Source organism: Perissodus microlepis, chromosome 12, assembly GCF_051167445.1.
Source record: "Perissodus microlepis isolate ML-2025 ecotype Zambia chromosome 12, ASM5116744v1, whole genome shotgun sequence".
Lineage (NCBI taxonomy): Eukaryota > Metazoa > Chordata > Actinopteri > Cichliformes > Cichlidae > Perissodus > Perissodus microlepis.
This window is the reverse complement of record NC_140472.1, coordinates 26,326,856-26,348,057: the sequence shown is the minus strand read 5'-3', so window position 1 is coordinate 26,348,057 and position 21,202 is coordinate 26,326,856. Positions and strand designations below refer to the sequence as shown.

Here is a 21,202-nt window from a genome sequence, read left to right as displayed (position 1 = left end):
TGCATGCTGTTATCAAAGCTAAAGCCGGTCCAATAAAATATTAGAATTTGTAATTTTTTTTATTTGGCCGAGCAGTGTATTTAGCAGAAATAAAATTTAAAAAAAAAAAAAAAAAAAAAGTAAAACTGTATCTAATGTAAACCGAACAAAAATCCACACTGGGTGGAGTCAGGTTTGTAAAATATGACCCAGTGAGAGGTGTTGTTTCCACTAAAAGCAAAATAGAAGCCCGATGTTACTTTGTCTAAACGACTCATTGTGTCTTGTAGACTCACAGTGATCTTTAAAAAAAAACAAACAAACAAACAAAAAAAAAAAACATTTATACACCCGATAAAGAAAAAAACAACAACAACAGTGTGGCACAGATTAACAGCAAATATTCTCTTAATTCTCTATTTAATATTTCACTTTCAAAAATTATGTATCTCACAGTACATAGTCATAATATTTACTATCCTCTTAAGATAAATAGGTTACTTTTGCTTTCTTCTGAACAGACTTTTATAACACAATAGGTTTGACATTTGGCACAGGAATTAAAATATATAATATTCTGTAAGTTATCAATAAACTAAATTGAATCTACACTGTATAAAAATACATGGCAGGTTATAAACCAATTTTATTTAAGGCCTAACTATGGAAGTTGCTGCAGCTTGTGTGACTGCAAACTGCAACCAGTTGCACTCTGGCTCCTCTGGACTTTTAGAAGAGACAGGGAGCAACGCAAACTCAAGAAAATCCAGCAGGATATCTGCATATTTGCAGTAAAACAGCTGTGAATGACTACAAATAATGCTCTTCCCTGACAGAGGCTTACAGAGAAAGTAAACCAGATAACTTAAAATAAAGGTGCTGCTGCTGGCGATGCTATTGGCCACAGTATTTATTATATATATATATATATATATATATATATATATATATATATATATATCTTTCTTCTTTTGTCTCAGAGTATATTGACTTCCTGCTCTGCATACAACACTAATCTAAGTTCAGCTCTCTTTTTCACCCCTTCTGCTGTTGGTTTCATGACACAAAAGAGGCCTGCTGAAGTCAGATCTATGTCTGATGCTTGTGAAGGAGGAAGTTGCCACCTTCGTCGTATGTCCAACCACCTATTCTGTCTTCCAGACCATATTCAGAACCTTTACGACCTCCTCATAGATGATGAAAACTATGGCCACATCAAGACATACACGGCCAAGCCGAGGAACTGTTCCTTTATAGAACCTGTAGAGGGATAAAGAAAGAGGGAGGAGCATGTAAGACATTAATTGTTTAGGGTGGAGCCATATTTATCTGCGGTTAGGGTTATATTTTCCAGTATTTTGATTAGTTTTTGTTTTTTTTTAATCATTTGGCACATTCTTATTCTTAAAGTGTTTAAGTTTAGATTTTTTCATTCGAGTTCTTTAGAGTAATAAACTAAAGCCAAAAAGCATTTCTTATACAGTGTTGACAGTAGAATCTGTGAAATAAAGAAAGACACATTGTTTTTTTTAAAGCTGTGTTGTTTTAAATCAGCTATGAAACCAACACTACAAGCCAAACCAAACAAAATAAAACATGGAGGTGTACTTACGCTGCCAACCCTTCATATCTCAAGATCTTCATGGCACAGTCCAGCGTGCTTTTATATTTATGTGCTTCTAGACCCTTTAGAAAAAGCAGAAGAGCATTAGTACATCTGTCCACGGGTTGCAAGTTTGTATTTAAAAACACAAGCAAGTAAGAAGAAGCGTGTGATTTGTAGCATCTTTTGCATTATGTACCTGCATCCTTGTCTTGATGACATCTAGTGGAGTGTTTCCAAATACACTGGCTGCTCCTGCTGTGGCTCCAAAGAGTCCAGTCACCAGTGGATTTATTGCTTTGTTGGGGTTATCACCTTATGAATGTGACAGAGCAGTATGAAGGGTGGGGTTAGCTCTAAATCAGAGTTAGTTCTAAACTCATTAACATGAAGGATACTAATGTGCTAATTAATTTCACATCATAAATATTAAAAGCAATACTCCATATATCAATCTCCACACACTGTATTATTACTATGCAAAAAAGCCTTTGGAAACCCAACTGGGGTTCAAAGAACTGCACAATGACCTACAATAACCCTTCAGACCATTTGCAGAGTTGGTCTCTTTTTATTAAATATTGTTTATAGTAATAACAAAGAAATGAACAAACCAGCTGTACTCGTGTACACGCACCTTTGTACCAGTTCTTGAGAGAAGTCATCACGAAAAATCGAATAGCCTGGTTGGATCCTTGCTTCAAGACTGTTGCAGTTAGACCCTGATATGTCCCTCTTAATCCTGTTCAAACCAGAAGCCAGAGGGTAAGTTAATAAATCCTTCTTCAATTAAATTAGACAGCACATTGAATAGAAAAGAACCCGGATACCACAGCCCAATCCCAATTTCCAACTTAAGGGCTAAGAACTAAAAGCGTCACCATCTTAACTGACATCACATCTGAGTGTTTCAGTATGAGAGGCTGTAAATGTTGTTGAAGGGGGAGGGCAGGGGGGCAGCACTTCAACACATATCACATATTACCCTAACCCTGCCTATTTGAACATCTTTTCAGAGTCTTAAGACACTGGACTTGTTTGTTTACATTTTTACATTTTTAATGCTGCAAGACTTTTCCTGGTGACTCTCTGACATATATGTCTGATGATTTACACAATGATATGAGAGTGAATATTGTTGTTGATGCTTGACCAGGGTCAATGTTTCCCACTGCATTACCCTAACCAACCAGCAGATGTCAGGTGAATGTCATGCATGAAGCCCACGTTTACCTTGAGCCCTGATCATCTCTCTGACTCCGTGGAAGAATCCCTTGTATTTGGGGTTGGCTGATGTCTGGTCATGAATGAATTTAACCTTGGGAGATTAAAGACACAAAAATACAGACGATACATTTTACAGATGTGGGAGTGAAAACTGAAGAGGTTTAGTGTAGTTCTCTTACAAAGAATATTTCTCTAAAAGGTTGGTAACTTTAACCTTCAGTCAGTGGTTTTCAACTAGTTTTACTTCATAGGCCACAGACACAATATGACAAAAATCATGATGAGAATAATTTAATAAGTCATTCTTAACAATTCTTCATAGACTCTGATAAAATTGTGGCTATATCAAACTGTATACAAGCCACAGCCTGCACAGAATGTGGCACATTAACTATTTTATCTCAGTAATCTTTTAATAATCACTGGAATCCAAAATTGCAGCCGAAATAGCCTCAGTCTCTCACAGGGCTAAAACAGTGAAGCAGAACACCGCACCCTCTCACATCCACACAACCAAACCTGTCTTTGAGCTGTGGGAGGAAATCCTCACAGACACAGAGACAACATGCACACTCCCCACAGAAAGGCCCCAGCAGACAAAAATTACAACCAGAAACCTTATTGAGGTTTCTCAGGTGATGTGAGCTCTAACTGCTGCACCATCATGCTGCCCACTTTCTGAAAACGGTCACATTTAACAAACGGTCCATTTAGACAACAGATTATGAACATCCTGAGATGTCCATCTTTGCACTGAAGTCCCTTTAACATGAAGTGATTTTAAAATGCACAAATATCTCTTATCCCATTTAATAAAATTTCATTATTTGCAGTTCATAATTTATAGATTATAATTCACAGTGGACCTACAAAGGCACCAAACTATTGCAGTTTATCTTAAAGTTTTCATACATTTTCATACATTGACACTGTTGCTCTCTCTATATTTGAGGGTCAGCTCAGATGAGCTTCAGAAACACACCTTGACTGTTTCCATTGGGCAGACCACCAGAACAGCCTCCATGACCCCGGCTCCAAGCCCACACAGCAGGCCTTTGGTGCTGTCCAGTCGACCGGACTCATCCTTGGCGTGGTTACTGAGGAACTCAAACACCCCAAACCTAACAAGTAGAAAAAAAGCCAGCAAAGAATTATGGGAAATGTAGACATAGGAGTGTCTGAGAAAAACTGACTGAATAACAAAATTAATCTCATTTAATAATTAGATGTGGGCAATCTTTGTGATTACACTGTAAACTGTGAAATTATTTCTTCTACAAATACTCAGATTATTTCAGTCTTTCACGTGGCAACACTGCAAGTTCAAAGTTGATTTAAGAAATTAAACTACCCACTGCAGTCACGTTTGTTTTTACTAAAATTAAGTAAACTAAATAAATTCAAATAGATAGTAATACTGCAGGCAAAGGTTTTCATGTCTCAGTGAGCACAGATGAAATTAGAAAGCTTCTTCCAACTCAGATTTTTGGAGAAAGCAAACTGCTGCAACAGCCTAATGTGTTCAGGCCTTTTATTTTATCGTCCTGCATCCTCATTAAAGATGAACCAATAAACTGCAGAGTCTCAGTAACCAATGTGTGACCAGCAACAGCTGCCATGGAAGCCAGCCCAGCTACAGAGGTGTGGTTTGTGTTTCTCTGCAAATGTTGTGCCAGCAAGTCCTTTGCAAGAAAGGTTATTTATAGATGGAATTGAATTGTGGCGGCGGGAGGACACTGCCTGGTACATTTAGCAAAGAGGAGGGGGAGCACAGACATTAGGTCTTGATGAATGCTTTGTTTTCCTCTCTTTTCTCAGTCTGCTTGAACCATTTACCTGCTGTTGTAACAGGTCTAAAAAAAAAAAAAAAAAAAAAATTTGACTCGCTTCATCGGATTTTAGTTTTCTTCTCCATCTGCCTTTCTAACCAAGACTTACTTCTGCTCATTAACTCTCCACATCTGTTCCTGTCTCACTACTCGCACTGATTCAGATTGCTTTGAAAGACAGGCTCCCCACAATAAACTGAATCCTTAGCAGCACCTAACAGTACATAAACATAAATTCCTGACTTTTCTCACACCATTTGCTGACTACAAACACTGTTTTAGCTTAGGGCAAATTAAAATATAAAGCTCTTCCACACAGCATGCTAGAATGATGGCAGAGCACTTAATAACTAACCTTGTGAAACAAATGCTATTCATTAAAGTCTGCCGAGGAGAAATATGCTACTGTCAGGCTCTCTCCTTTGCCAATTTACTCTATAGCCTCTCCCCGACTCATTTAACAAGTGGACTAAACTTTACAGTCAGAATGTGAAACATCGTTTGGCTGACATCCACAGTCACAGATGAGTCATCCTAGATAGTGGACTGCTGCCCAGTCTTCGTTAGGGGGTCGTTTTTATAGGGTCACTTTTTTCTGTCGAGAAGACGAAGGAAAGGAAAGGAAAGGAAATGAAAGGGAGAAGAAAGAATGCTGATGCTGATATGGATGAAGAGCTAAGGAGAGACAAAGGTCAAAAGCTCTCTTGCATGTCCCTCTCTTACCTCCCTGACAACCTTCCAGCATACTCCATGGCACATGAGGGTGCACAGGCAATCAGTTAATGGAATGCGCGGGCTAGAAGAAAAGGAGTGATGGAAAAGACGAAGGGGAAAGAAGATGGAGGAAGTAAGAAAAAAAGGCAGGGGGTAGAAAAACTAAGCAGACCAAGCAGTGCTTAATAGAAAAGTGTCAAGGTATTCTCCATTAATCAAAACTAGCTTTCCAAATCTCAGCAGTTTTTAATTTCTCATATTCATTTTTCTTTTTTTTTTTTTTTTAAACTCAAGTATTTATTTTCTGCAGTATTTTGAAGTCACTGGTTTTCCCCCTGATCCTTTTAAATATACCGCTTTTCTTTTGGTCTTAATGGCTGCAGATTTAATTATAACTATAATAATCATTATTATTAGACATTTAAAGGGGTAAGAATCTTAAATGAAAAAGACCAAAAGACATGTAGACAATGGAGACAAAGGCATTTCATACACATTTCTATATAAAATGTGACCACTTGTATATAGTTTTAATTTTCAAAGTAGGCTGATCTCAAGAGCAGAAATAGAAGATGACCTTACCCATCACAAAAAGTCAAAATATCATTATCAGTTTGTTTAGTCTCTTCTATTTCAGTATCAAGTAGAAAAAGCATTTTTGCAGTACCATTTATATGTTTCAAATCTGCCTTTAATTTTGTCCTGATTTTTTTAATATTTTTTCTTTAGGGCTGACAAAGTATAAAAAAAGTTAAACAGCTGATAATAGTCAACAGCTAAATGGGTCACAAGCTTAAAAGATTCCTGGCCTAAATGTGTATACACCACAGAGAGCATGTTATACGAATGCTAATATGCAATGTGGCCATTTATAAAGATTTTTAAACTTCACTGCACAGTAGAAAGTGTCCAAAATCTATATATAAATGACATCATATTCCCTTATAACATTTCTATGGCAATAAACGGCTTTTCTCCACCCTGCCATATTCCCTCACAGAAAATTCTCCTTTGAGCTGAAACAAAACCATCCAGACGCGCTCTTAAAATGATGCTAAAGGCTGATTGACACACACACACACACAAACATATACACTGTGCATCAGCATAAACACACCCAAGTCTCCCTGTTTGTAACCCTATTGAGACCCTGTCGGAGTTTGAGTGGCATCTTTGCTCCGCCTGGCTGGGCCTGTCTCTCTATTGTACAGACACACATTACCCTCCAGCATAACACACACACACACACACACACACACACACACACACACACACACACACAGTTAGTTTTTTGTTCTTCATTTTAATCGTTTTGCCTCCTATCCCCTCTCCCTTTTCTTTATTTTGTGTGTGTATACGTACGTATGTACAACCATCTTTATGAGGATCAGTTTGAGTTTTAGAACAATGGAGTGAGGAAGTGAAGATTTTTCATTTTCCCACACCCCTTCAAAGGGCTGTTTGAGGGTTAATACTTTCACTTTCAATCTCTGTCAGTCTGCCCCAGGGCAGCTGTGGCTACAACTGTAGCTTGCCTTCACCAGTGTGTGAATGTGAGAGTGAATGAATAGTGGTATTGTAAAGCGCTTTGAGGGGTCCCGAAAAGCACTATGTAAAATGCAATCCATTATTATTATTATTATTATTATTATTATTATTATTATTATCATCATCATCATCATGATAAAAGGTAAGAGTTAGGTTTCTATTGGGTAAGGCACTATGGAGTGTAATATGTCCATAAATGTTCTCACAAAGATAGCTACACAAATGTGTGTGTATGTGTGTGTGTGTGTGTGTGTGTGTGTGTGTGCGCGCGCACACACACACTTGTCTGAAGATAAATGTCACTGCTACAAAAGAATAACATAATTATACTGAATGCTAGTGTGGCATTTATGCCTTGCCTTGTGGGTAATGGACTAGAATAATTGGAGTGTGTGAGTTAATGGTTTCAGGTAGAAGATCACAGCGGCTTTAGCTAAAAGGGTTCCTTTCATTCCACGTTCCTTCAGTGCATGTATATTTGTACATATGTACTCTCTACCAGTTTGTGATTATTAGAATATAAGCATGAGATCTAAGATTTTAATCAACAAAGTTAAAAGCAAAAACTTTTTTAGAAAGCTTTGAGTTCAAGTGTCATTTCTGTCTGATATCAAGAACAATGTCAATGAGAAGAAAGAGGGGAAAAAGCTTTAAAAAAATGACACATGGGTTAAATTAAAATGATTCTATTTTATGTTCTTATTATTTTTTATAGAATGATGCAAGCGATCTGAGGAAGGGGTGTATCCCATACATAGCATAAAAGCTGGGTGTAGCCTCTAGGTCTAAAAAAATGAAGCCACTGAGCAAGTAACTTAAACCTCCATTCTATCTAATAGACAGCGGGGGTGATTCCTCACGTTGCAGGTTACTGTTGTATAGAAGTCTATGGGAAAACAGCCCTCAGCTCAGTTGCTCTGTAACCTCAGTAAACACTTTCCTGATGAATTTATGAGCTCAGTCTTTTGTTTCAGAAATGAAGATAGTCTCACTATGCTGTCAATCCACCCTTTGCTCGTCAGGTACTTTCAAAACACCATGACGAAAACGCTCTGCCCTAGGCCTCAAAACAGGACCTTCATAACAAATGGTCACAATGGCTACCTCTGCCTTTAATACTGTGTACATGCTCAGTTAATTAACAAAGTGAAGGTATCTAAAATGTGTCCTCTAAAACAATTCCTTCACACTAACTGCTGTGTCATGTGAAAATAGATCTGCTGACCACACATCCTCCTAAAGACAATCTAATTTTTTTTTTAAAACAAACAAACAAAAAACTGTGATTTTATACAATGATGATGAGGAGGAAAGGAGGACCAGGAGGGGCAGAAGGAGGAGGAGTATATACAGCATCACTGCGATTCCATTTTTTGATTCCATTTTCTTACACCGTAATAAAGTAGAAGTGCAGTAAATCTGCAAGCAGCATTTACTGTGTTGTGATTGTGGACATTGCTCTTCACGTCAGCCATATTTTAACTTAATAAACTGAGAATATTACATCACAAATTATGCTCAAGTAAATGTATTTACCTTGCACATGATAGACCTCTGCTTTACAACATACCTGACAGCAGATTTGGGTATGGATCCATACAGCAGAGAGCTGAGACCTCTGTACAGCCCTTTGATACCGTGACTCTGTACTGTCTGTTTCACACAGTCACCTAAAGCAGATACACAAGCACAAGCAGCAAATATTATAGAATGAACATGATATGCATATCTGCATACAACACAGTTTGCTTTCTAATTTTCAAATATAAAAATCCTACAATTTGTCTGTTTTTCAGGCTGAGTGCATTAACCCTTTAGAGAATACACCAATACACTTGTCATTTACACCTCAATCATCAACATCACAAAAGAGCATGTAGCAACAGTAATTAAATATAAAATAATATATATATATATATATATATATATATATATATATATATATATATATATATATATATATATACACACACACACTTTAAGCTTGTTCCTGGCTCTTGGCTGCATCAGTTCAGCAATCAAAGTTCTCCAATGAAGCCAACTGAACAAGAAAAGCAGCAGCTGTCTTGAGTGCTCATTAGCACGGTCTCCAATCCTCAAATGATATCCACAGATCCTGGGTGTGTTTGTGTACACTCGTATGCATGGATGGCGAGTGTGCATTGGTCTGATCTAAGTCATATAAACAAGCACAGTGACAGCCTGCCAGAATCACTAATGTACCTGGGGATGATGGGTAATTAGATAATGAGCTCCCAAGAGTGTTGCTTTTATTGGATTATTGTATGGTTTTTTTATCATTGTTTATGCTCTCTTGCTGCAGAAATACTGTTTATTTTATTAGGTTTTACTGAAAATTTTAATAAAAGTAATAAAGAATATTGTTTTTGAGCCTGTAGTAGATGTCTGCCACCAGATTAAATCCTGCACTCCCTGGTCACTTCATTAGGTACACCATGCTAGTGTTTTGACTTGCTCAAATGCCACGAATAGAGTTATGCTTCCAATTTTATAAATATTAACAAAAGCTTAACAGACTCAATAATAAACATAATGTCTGTAAGTACATATCATTGGTGTAAAGCAGTCCATTGATGGGTTGATGAAATGTGTTGCATGTAAAAACCAAAAATTAAAATGATAAGGCAACCAAAAAGAACCAGACAGGATGACATGGGCCGTGCATGCACTGTGGTTATAAAAGGACGGACATGGCCAGGCTGTTTTATGTAAAGCGTTCCATCATCTTTTGTCAACTACCCTAGATTAATCCCAGAAAGTTGATTTTGTGCATCTGGATGTTGAAACTGAAGAAGCCACTTGGATGACTGACGAAGAGTAACAGAATCAACCTTCTGGGATTTCCTTGCCTGGATGATTGAGCATGCATCAATACATTTTTATCCCAGATTAAATTCATATTGTAATTCGTGAGTCTGTTTTCCCCCAATTGAGTTATTGCTATCACTTCCTGTTTTATTCTGATCGTTACTCTTTTTCAGTGTGTAGTGTTTAGTTGTCTTTCTCCTCCTTATTTTCACCTGTCTCTCAATACCCTGCTGTGTCCAGGTATGCTAATTACCCTCATATTTCTGTTACTGCCCCTGTGTGTCTCTAACAGTTTTTGAAGTGCTATGAGTTTTGAGTTCCTCATCATTTAATGCAGCAGTCTCCAACCTTTTTTGCGCCACGGACCGGTTTATGCCCGACAATATTTTCACGGACCGGCCTTTAATGTGTCGCGGATAAATACAACAAAATAAAACTAGTACCGGTACCGAACAAAAGAAGATTTATTCATAACACACGTGAAAAGACCCAGGAAAACCGAGTTAACGATCAAAACGATAACAAAATAACGCTGAAAACCGATAAAAACCCTGAAAACCATACATTTCACACCTGAGCCTCAACTCTCGCGGCCCGGTACCAAATAACTCACGGACCGGTACCGGTCCGAGGCCCGGGGGCTGGGGACCGCTGATTTAATGGATTTGTAATCAGCCTAAATAAACATTTGTCTTCTGTTTACATCTGCCTGCTGATGAGTCTGTATTTATGTCCTCTTCTCTCATAATTCATGTGACTCTTGGTTTGAACTTCAGGAGGTTGACCATATTTACCTGCTCAAATTCACTGAGCTGCTGCTATGTGATTAGGTAATTAGATGTTCACATTAATGTGTGACTGAACAAGCATATCCAATGAAGTGGCTGGTGAATGAATTCCACTCATTTTACACTATTCCACTCACTGCATACAAACCTATTCCTCTATATTTTGGTGGATTGGCCTTCTCATCCAGCTGTAACTGGGTCTTGACATACTCTGTGGGAAAGGTGATGCAGATCTCTATGCCACCTGCGATTCCACCTGGAAACACAAAAGAAATCAGACCCAATCATCATTCATTCAGAGAACATACAAGAACAGCCACAGACAAAAGTGGCACCAATTTAAAAGTGAACACTGAAGAAAGAAAACCAGCTGCTGTGTCTGTTTGGGTGCAGCCTTACTTAGACTGCTGCTCCCCTTAAGAATTACAAGGTACGCCATTACATCATGGATCATTACAGTGACTCCACAAATGGCTCTCCCTCCATAAACATTAAAAGCACTGCTGTAGAGGGAGGAAGAGTAACGAGCTGGGCAAAAATGAATCAACTGTTCCTGTCTCAATGAAGAATGAATAAACTAGTAGGAGGTTGTGCAAGAACATTCAGCTGCCACTTACATGTTTGACTATTTTCTTTACCTAAAGCATTAAGTGAGTGTTTGGAGAAAGAAAAATAGGCAGAAAGAAAGCAAGAAAAGGGTGATTCTTAAGTGATTCTTGCAGGGTTTGGCCTGAAACCAGCCAAAGACAGTGAGTTACTGCAAGTAGATGAGGACAAGTGTTCAAAGCCAAAGAATAACACAGATGAGTCACAAGGAAAGGAGGAGGGATGGAGAGACAGTTGACATTAATTAAATTATCCACGGCCTACAGGGAGGGGTTCCATTACCGAGGCCAAGACCCTCCATTAACTCAATGACACAGATGAACACACATGAACAGCGTGCGCGAGAGGCACAAGCAAGTCACGGGTTTACACAAACACTTACAGAAATTAGTGCTTGAAAAAAAAAAATCTAATCAGAAATGAGAAACCTCTTAAAGTAACACATCTAAATTTGAGCAAAGACCAAAACAATTTCCCCAAAGACCACAGGAATCCAACACAGTGAAAATCAAATCATCTCACTCAAAGTGAAGTACTGACGTCATACAAAGTGCAGGAAATGGACATTTTAAAATCAATATTCGGTGTGACGACCATTTGCCTTTAAAACAGCATCAACTTTTAGCATTAGTTGATTCACTCGTGTTGGGACACCAGGAAAATGTGAACAAAAGAAAGCATGTATTTTCACCACTATTTTTGACAACAAAATACATTTTAAGAACGCAAAATCATGATGTTTTCATGTTGATATATTGACCATAACAATGAGTAACACGAGGGTCCCGTAATCAGATTCTGTAAATATGGGAGAAATTTTTAGTGAGGAAACCTTCCTGGTTTCCAGTCTAGTTTCTAGCCTTTAGTTCAAGTACTATTCACCATTTATGTGCATGCTGTTGACCTTTGAGCTTCAAGTGGGTGCCTCTTAAAGAAAAACTTAGCAGCACATGTACTTTTTTCACAAACTTTGTGGTGTTTATGTTTCATTGAATCTGCTCTTACATCCACATTTGTCTGGTACATGTCACTGAACCTTAAAAAAATAAAAGTAGACTGCAAGGTATCATCAACGTGTGCAGCAACATTGCACATGAGCCTAGGACTTCCCAGAAGCCCAGTCAGTCGTGGCTGATCTTGGCCCTTTTTCTGAGGAGCTCACGTTGCTTCTGTTTGACTTCAGACACAGTATACCAACACAAATGGCAAAGACTAAACCTTATCTGCCTCGGCTGCCACTGGGCTTTTAAATGACACACTAACTTTATAATAATCCTACTTTATTCTGGAATTCTACATTTTTAGTGTGTTTTCATGTTTCATTTGTTGTTTATTTAAGACTGCGTACTTGAAACCTTCTCTGCGACTTCTTCTTGCCTATTAAGGTTGATAAAGACACGTTTGGTCCTTGAATGTTTAATCCACCAACTACGAGTTAAACTTTTTATTAGCTTTAATATTTTATGTGCTTTTATAAACAATGACCTGGAAAACAAACAGGAATCTAATACTGGCTGAACCGGAAGCCATGAAAAACTGACAAATGGGTTGCCACACTGAGGACAGGGTTATCTTATAGTTATATATATGAAACAGGTGATTGTTAATTAACTTTTCAGCAACATATTTCATTATTAGCAATTTTCCATTTAGCTGCCCTTGATTCTCAGGAGTCTGCTAAGCCGAATGCCAATGTAGCTGCCCATGCTAAACCGAATTCTAACCTCATCTCTAAAATCAAGCATGACAAACTGTCCTCAGATCTGAAAGCCAAACACAAGATCACCACACACAGACAGACATACATTTTAATCAGGAGGCTCATGAGCTGTAATGCTGCTAATCCTGCTGGAGTAGTAAGTAATCGTAGGCCAGCTGAGGTGTAACAGAAATCACATGAGCTTTACAATACTCCATTCAGGATCAGTGGCCCAGTGTGTCTTGGATAGAAGACTAAACAATCAACATTATTCTTCTGCTTTGTGCCAAGACATCTCTGCATGTAAAACCAACCAGCACTCACTCAGGACACAGCGACTCAGCAGCAGAGACAAACACAAGATCAATCCTCATCAGACACAGCGCCTGCGGAGGAGAAGCTGCCCGTTTGTCTCCTAGTCCATTTTGCAGCATATACCCAGTACTGAGGCACACATGTGCCTCTACACACATTTACAGATGACACCCTAAACGACTCCTGTGAGCTGCCAAAACTGGGTTACATGAGAAAAATGGCCATTAATCTTTATCTTCCCGGGCTCGCTCTCCCTCTCCTGCTCTTAATTTTTCTCTCGGCAGCACCTTCCTTCCTCTCTCCTCATCCCCCCACTACTCTTCTTCACTCTGTGTCATAAAATCAATGCATCGATATGGATCTCTGACACTTAATATTACAAGAAAGGAAATTGAAAAGAGTAAGCTGAACCCAGAAGAGGGTAAAAAAAATGGAGTGCCTGATACAAATATGCTTCTACAGACTGTTAAAAACTTAGACTAAACAGCAGTTTAATAAATCAGACAGAGATGTGCCATTTCAAGGTAACACTGTCACTCTCTGGGCAGAGAAGATAAATTTATAACTTAATCAACACCTCTCCGATTTCACAGATGGGCCCTGCACAGTTGAATGCCTGCATAGCCAAAAATGTGTGAGACATAAATCTCAAAATTATATGCATATGAGGCAAGAATACACTCTTGCAACACTTTCAGGATTTCCCTGAAACTTTGGATCCTGGTTGCAGGAATCTCCTTCCATTCAGCTACACCGGTGCTGTGACTAGGCTCAATCAGCCATCTGGTTTCAAATTCATTCCAAATTAATTAATTCACACCAAATTAGAACTAGACCACAAACCAGACCAGACAGCCACCTGGTGCTGAAACATTTGCACATTTATAATTATTACAGCAATCCGCCCAGACATTGTTAGCTATACAGTTACCTTTTGCTTTCTTGCATTTTAGTTTTCCTGGTGTTGAAAAAAATAATGATACAGTGTGTTATGTTGTGTGTTTTGCTCATCTGAGGTTGCATTTAAATGAATTTAAAACCTGAGATGTACCAGATTTTTTTTTTTTTTTATGTCCTGATATTTAAAATCTTAGAATTGAAAGGCAGTTTTCTTTTTTCACATGACTATGTATAAAAATCCTTACCAAAACACAGTCTGTTCACAATTATAGACGATAAAGAAAGGGGTTGCATCCATAGAAATGAAAAGATGGAATAGTTAATATTCTATAATATAATAAGTTATATAAGAAATGTTGGCAATCCCAAAGAGGTTTTGTGCTTTTTCCCCCAGAGGGAAATCACCAAGATTGTAGTACAAATTTTTTCAGACATTTTGACAAGTGAACATCATTTCACTTGCAGAAATAATAAGATTGCTGTTAATTAATGTAGCACAGGCTTGCTATCTTTATTATATGTGGTACAATAGTGCTCAGTCACCTCCAAAGGTCCATTTAAGCCAGGAGAAACCCTTTAGGTGCTTATTGACTTATCGCTTAAATGACCCACCATTTCAACTCCACCTACTTTTGAACTCATTCTTTATGTACACATTGACAAACTGATATTAACGAATGAAAAATCCACACATACACAAATTGACGTCCATTGTTTGTAGTACAGAGAGACACAGAGGAAGCCAGGTGAGAAGACTGCCAGGCAGCCAGCTGACAGGGAAGAGCAGCTTCTGAAATCCTGTCCTGTCTGCTATGGTGACTAATGAGCACCCAGCACATCTGGTGCACTAAAAAAAAAAAAAGAAGAAGGAGGAAAAAAACCTTCCTTTTTAGTTAGGAAGACCTGGCAATGTGGCATGTTTTACATGTATGGGAAGTACCGTTTCTATCGGTATTTATATTTTTTCACTAGCAGTATAGGGTTAGCTCTTCAGCCTGCTGCACTAAATCACTGATGCAGTAAAAGCTAAAGACAATATAACACACCCAAAATAATCTGTGTCGGTCTGTGTGTTTTGCATCAAAATGTATTATTAATTCGGATGTTCTTCATCAGGATGGTTATCGGTTACTTCCAATTCTCTGGTGGGGAGAAAACACGGGAAAGAGTCTGAGGGAAAGATGTTCTTACGGTCAAATCTCCAGTCAACATGGAGAACGTAGCCAGAGGACTGATGCACTTCAAACAGGAGGTGTCATATTAATAGTGCTGCGATATTTCTGTTTGACTTGCACAAAAGATGAAAAGAATAATTCATCTGACGTCTGGCCTTTTAGGCTTCCTCTGTCCTGGATAACACTCTGTAATTCTCCACTGATGCTTAATTATATGAGGGGGATGTTGATTAATTTTACATAGGAGTCGATTCAGCTGCCTAGAACCCTGCAGCATGAAGGCTGTACTCTTCTTTACATGAGCAGAGCAACTACGCACAGGTTGTTGTGACAAGCTGTACATCTGGAGACAAGGCTGAATTTGTATTAGTTATGTATTTATGTTGAATGACAACCGACTTTCAGCATCAGTTAAAGTAACGTTTGCAACAGTGTCAAAAAGGCATTAGGTTGTCTACGATGAAACCCGACTTCTCAACCAATCTTTGACCTCAGGAAACAGCTTCCTGATGAGTTTATGCTCTCACTTGTTTAATGTCTTGTTTGATACAGCACAATGCATGGCCCCAAATGGAGACAGAAAGGGGGATAGAAGGGGACAATCTTGGCTGTCTTTACATAGACTGCTAATTTCCTGCTGTATAAATGTTCTGTACTCTCTGATTTCTCAGTGATCCCCAGCCTTCATCTGTGATCCCTGGCCCCAATGTAGCTTTGATACTGAACTAATGGCTTTAAAATGGAAAGCAATGTCAGAACAGCTCTGTCACTCTTTCATACAGAGTCTATGTTTACAACACATTTAGATCGTGTGTGTTCTGGCATCTTTACGCTCATTGTTTTGTTTTATTGCTCTCTTTAGTGTGCCTTCCAGATGCAGGCAGCTATTTTTAAAAGCCCTGTACACAGCAAAGGACCAAGAGCAGACAAAAGTTATAGGTATCTCCACATACTGGAAAATTTTGCCGCTAAGAGCCAGATATTTCCCTCAGGACCCGTCTGAAGAAATAGGATATGAAGGCCTTTAAATTATTGTTTTGAGCTAGCCATTTTTCATCAGGGTATTTTTGAACCCAACACATTAGTTGTAAATTAATTACCCTGCTATAATTAATATATCATATTTAACTCTGACACAAATTTATAGCAGCTGCATGTTGATGCTGAGTGATCTGTTTTTTAACAATGTGGTACTAAATCAGATCTGCAAAAAAATCAGAAATACAATGGCAAAAACAAAACATGTAATATTAAGCTGACATTAAACTGGCGCTCTGTATTTTAAATTATTGCAATCTTTTTTCTGTGATGTTTATTCGCGTGAGCGGGAGTGCAAGCTGTTACAGTGGGGTGGCTGGGGGCTGAACAGACGAGTGCACTGTGAATTATTGTCTCGCCTCCTGGTACTCAGGGTCTGCAAGCAGCAACCACAATGGATGGGAGGGGACACTGTGTGTCGCCTGTGACGTGAGGAAATGGGGAGTAAGCCACAGTTTGATGAGCCCTCTGAGCCTGAGAGCAGACAGCCACTCAGAAACCTTAACTGGCTGCCCCGAGGCTGGAGCGAGAGTGATGGAGGAGAGGAGAAGAAAGGGGGAAAGGAGGAAATGTGATATTAAAACTATCAGAGAAATACCCAATCTATCTAGGAAAGCAAGAAAAAAAAACTTCCTCATTCTTACTGCGGCTCTGAGTCTGCTTCTCCAGTACAAAAAGGTTATTAATAAAAGCTACAACAGCGCATGAAATCACAACAGCCTGTAAACCAGGACCAGAGAGGCATTTAGACCGCGCTCTCCCTGAGGCTTCACACAGATAAAATTCTCCCTCCTGTCGTGTCTCAACTTCAGTCATCACCAGTGGCTGTGGAGAGAGGAGCTGAACAAACCAATGGGAGCAGAAAAGAGCTCAAAGAAAAGAAAAAAAAAAAAAAAACCCCGCTTCTCTCAACCAGACTATGCGGGCTCGCCAAGCCATTAAGCTTTGACCTTCTGCTTCTTGCTTTGTCTTCTTTTGAGCCTTTGGCCATTTATGTGAGTGACTTTCTCTGTGTACACAGACATACTGTTAACCAAGAAGGATACAAAGTAGCATTAGCATGACAGAAAACCAAAAGAAAACCAAGTTAGAACTGTTTAAACTATTATCTTTCCTTTTGGTATCTCAGGTCAGAATCACACATTTTATATCTACTGCTGAGTCATCCTGTGACGCTCTGATGCACCTTCATTTCTAAACTGTAGACAGAGAGTGATAAGTCGCTGGTTTCTACACAGGATGCACAAAGTTGAGACAGAATGCAACTGTGCGGCTGTTGCAAAACGAGACAGACAGGCCTGACTTGAGCTAAACAGCTAAGGGAGCAGGGTACAACACTGGGCCATATCCAGTCAATCAGGCTGCAGAGGAGTGATGGGGGAAGGCAAAGATCTCACCACGACCTCTTTTCCATTTCTATGCAGCTGACAGGACATGAGATTTTTTCCTCCTCCTCGTACTCCACCTCCCACCCTAACACAAAATCTTAAACTATTTGGCTGTTTTTGAATTGACAGCTTCATTAGTCAGACTAGTGACACGATTCAAACTGATATAAATTAGCTTTAATGTGCACAGGAAAAAAATACCTAAATAGCCTTAAATGTGAATCAGAGGTTCCCAGTTCCAAAATAGTTGGGAAGCTGTGTAATATACGAATAAAAACAGAATGCAATGGTTTGCAAATCTCATTACCATATTAAACCCATAGTTTATTCACGGTAGAACATGAAAAAAGGTTTAAACTTACCATTTTAAGAAGAAACTAAGGTCATTTTGAATTTGATGGCAGCAACACATCCCCAAAAAAGTTGAGACAGTGCCAAATGCTCCAAAAGTTCTAAACTGATAAAAGGTCTGGACTGCAGGACTGCCCGCAGTTCAGCACCCAGGCCCTTCTACTATGAAGCCATGCTACTGTAATAGATCCAGTACAAGATTTAGCATCGTCTTGATGAAATTTGTATGTATGACACATCCACATACCATGAAAGGGTATGTGGATGTGTCAATACCATTGCTAATACCTCTCAATGGTATTGATTCCTCTGATCAGAGAACAGTTTTCCACTTCGTCTCAGTCTATTTTAAATTAATTATGGCCCAGAGAAGACATAGCGTTTGTGGACCATGATCACATATAGCTTCTTCTGCACGAAAGACCTTTAAGCTCCATTTGTGTTCACAGATAATGATTTCTGGAAGTGTTCCTGAGCTCATGAAGATCACAGGCACCCTCAAATTTTCGGCCTCGTCCCTTGCACACAGATTTCCCCAGATTCCCAGGATCTTCTAATAAGTACTGTAGATGATGAGATATTCAAATTCTTCACAGTTTTATATTACTCTGAAATTGTTACACAATTTCTAAGATACTCTTTTTTTAATCCAGTCTTTTACTGGCTGTTGTTAATTACTGCAAAATGTTTCTCCAGCTATTTCTTTGTATTGTCACTTAATTTACCAGCCTTTTGTGTAGCCAGTCACAACTTTTTGGAGGTGTGTTGCTTACATAAAGTTCAAAATGAGCTAATATTTTTCACAACATTCTAAGATGTCTCATATTAAAGCTTTAACATGTTTTCTATGTTCTACATTAACATTGCATTCTGTTCTTATTTACAATTTACACAATATTCCAACATTTTTGGAACCGAGGTTGTAACTGATCACATTTATATTTATTTAAAGTCTTTTAAAAAAACAGCAGCTGGTGTTTTTAAATCTACAATCAAAAAGAATTCCTTCAGAACTATAAAACATTCAGTATGCGACAACTGCAGCAGCTCAGGGTTGAAAAATCAGTGTGAGTGCTGCCAAATATCAGCATGTAGCCTTAACACAGGAGCACCTCAGAGAGGCTTTTCATCAGCCGGAGCTGCTGCAGCCTGATCATCATCACACAGGGAGGTCGAGGGGTTTTGGAGGGGAGGGGGCAAAAGGAGACAACTCGGTACAACTCAAGTCTTGTTGAATAGTAAGTTCACCAGTTGATCTAGATATCAGTTGTTTGGAGATAATCAACCATTAATGGCCTTTTTTTAAATTAGATGTTAAACTCCCAAAAAACTCAACATTGATTGATAAACCATTCAAATAATTGTCAGTTGCAAGTATTGAGTAAAAAAATGACAGAATACATACAAAAGTAAAAAAGATATGTAAATTTCTGAGTGCAAAACCTCAGGTGATGAGATCTGCTTAAAACGCCCCCCATCCCCCCACCCCCCCACACCCAAAAAGAGCAAAATGTAAATATGTACAGTTTCACGAAGACTAGTGGTGTACTTTAATGAAGAACATACAGCCTGAAGGCATCTCTTGTGCTCTGATGGCCCACTGCACAAACCCGAGACTCTAAATGGCTCAAGTGTGCGTGGACGACTGCCCACTGCGCATTATGTTAAGTGCAGTGAAGGTGATCTTTAGATAAGTAGGATAAAAATCAAGTCACTGCAGTGGGTCAAACTGACCTAACCATGACAGCACAGATGGATTTGATAGCACAGAAACACCGAAGAATAAAATCCTCCTTTTGTAGAAGATTCAAGCAGCACCAGATTAGAGGGGTTTAAGGACATACAGGCTATAACTTTGTTTAAAGATCGTTTCCTTCAATCTTACGCTCTACTGCCTAAACTGAAGCTGGGACACATTAGTGCAACTCCACTTACTCACGTCCATGCAAGAAAACGTGTGACGTGTCATTTAAAAGGAAAGCTTTTATCGGAAATACAAACCAGTGTGGTACTCCTTTGACTCATAATAACTTCTTCTAATCCCAACATAGTGACATTTCTGCAAACTGTAGCGCGTCTTCGCTCGCTGACTTTTTTAAACGTCCCTGGCTTCTGACTCGACAAAGTTTTGCTTCATAGCACAGCCAAGTAGAAAGAAAGAGGCGTGGATGCTTTCTTGAACTGTGACTAACACTAGAGTGGCATTGTGTCCATGTGAGACTTTTCCGTGTGGATTGTGATGCGCTTACCTGCCAGAATCGCTTTTCCCGGATGAGTTAATTTCGCTTTCCCAGCCGGTGCCGCTGCCGCCAGACACCGCGGTCTGTGAAAGGGGCTGATAAAAGTGCCTTTACCCTGCATAGTTACCAGATTAAACGCAGTAAAATTCTAAAAACAAAGCTTCCAGTCTAGTGTGGCTTGCAGTTTTTTTTAGTTTTTTTTTTCGTTTCCAAATAGAGTATAGTAGCGCAACACCTGGGCGCCTTCAGTCTGAAGAGCTTTCCTGGATTCAGGTGGAGACTCCGGCGGATCTCTGTGTTGACAGTGGGCGGATACTGGAACTGTCAAGGAAGTTGGGATCTTCTATATCCAATAAATGTTATCTGTAACCATGGAAACCCCGTGTCACGACGGTAGTACGTAAGAGAGCAAAGCAAGCCGGAAGCACAGAAAGGGGCGGATAAAGACTTGTGTCCGTGTATCCTGCTGAACTTTATAATGTCCAATTAAAGCGAATGAACTTCAACATCCACCGAGCGGTCAGTGAACGTTACACCGGGTGTGTAGCTGTAGCTGTAAGAGCGCAAAGTGAGAGACCGGCCACTTTTCCCCCACACACAACAGCGAAAAAGGGCGGGGCACAGCCTCGCCTCACTGTTTTCCTCCAAACAGATGATTACAGCTGAGCGAGGAAAACAGAAATAGGCTAAATGAGTCCTTTGTTATTGTCTGCTGTGAAAATGGTGAGCATTTTTGACTTCGCCGGCTAGTTACAGGTCCAGATAGTCCAACCACACCCTCTCCAAACAAAGAGGCTCGAAGGCACAGACAGAAACCATCAGTCAGATAAATGACAGCTCGGTTACCAAAATGTCAGAGTCCAGCGGAGGATGGAAATTACAGTGTAGCAAAAAATGGATGTAAACCATGTTTAAAGGTGAAACTCCATACCCTCTTTTGCAAAACAACAAAACAGGGAGGGGAAGAGCCCTC

At 39.2% G+C, this 21,202-nt stretch overlaps 1 protein-coding gene across 1 annotated transcript; it reads right to left on the bottom strand.

Annotated features, from left to right (window-relative positions):
- Window positions 1-925: 925 nt before the first annotated feature.
- LOC146376429 (tricarboxylate transport protein B, mitochondrial) lies at window positions 926-20,939 on the bottom strand. Its single transcript, XM_084945610.1, has 9 exons — window positions 20,239-20,939; window positions 10,666-10,773; window positions 8,471-8,570; window positions 3,792-3,930; window positions 2,816-2,900; window positions 2,220-2,324; window positions 1,782-1,897; window positions 1,592-1,665; window positions 926-1,239 (listed from the first exon to the last, which is right to left on the bottom strand). Exons 1-9 carry the CDS (start codon window positions 20,348-20,350, stop codon window positions 1,125-1,127), a joined length of 954 nt encoding a protein of 317 aa, XP_084801736.1. The 5' UTR covers window positions 20,351-20,939; the 3' UTR covers window positions 926-1,124.
- Between the last annotated feature and the right edge of the window lie 263 nt (window positions 20,940-21,202).

Bases quoted from the DNA above. Each gene is read 5' to 3' on its own strand.
- LOC146376429 (XM_084945610.1), bottom strand. From the start codon at position 20,350: ATGCAGGGTAAAGGCACTTTTATCAGCCCCTTTCACAGACCGCGGTGT. The intron at 2,325-2,815 runs GTAAACGTGGGC...TGGTTTGAACAG, and splicing joins AGAGATGATCAGGGCTCAAG to GATTAAGAGGGACATATCAG. The intron at 1,240-1,591 runs GTAAGTACACCT...ATCCCTCTACAG, and splicing joins AGATATGAAGGGTTGGCAGC to GTTCTATAAAGGAACAGTTC.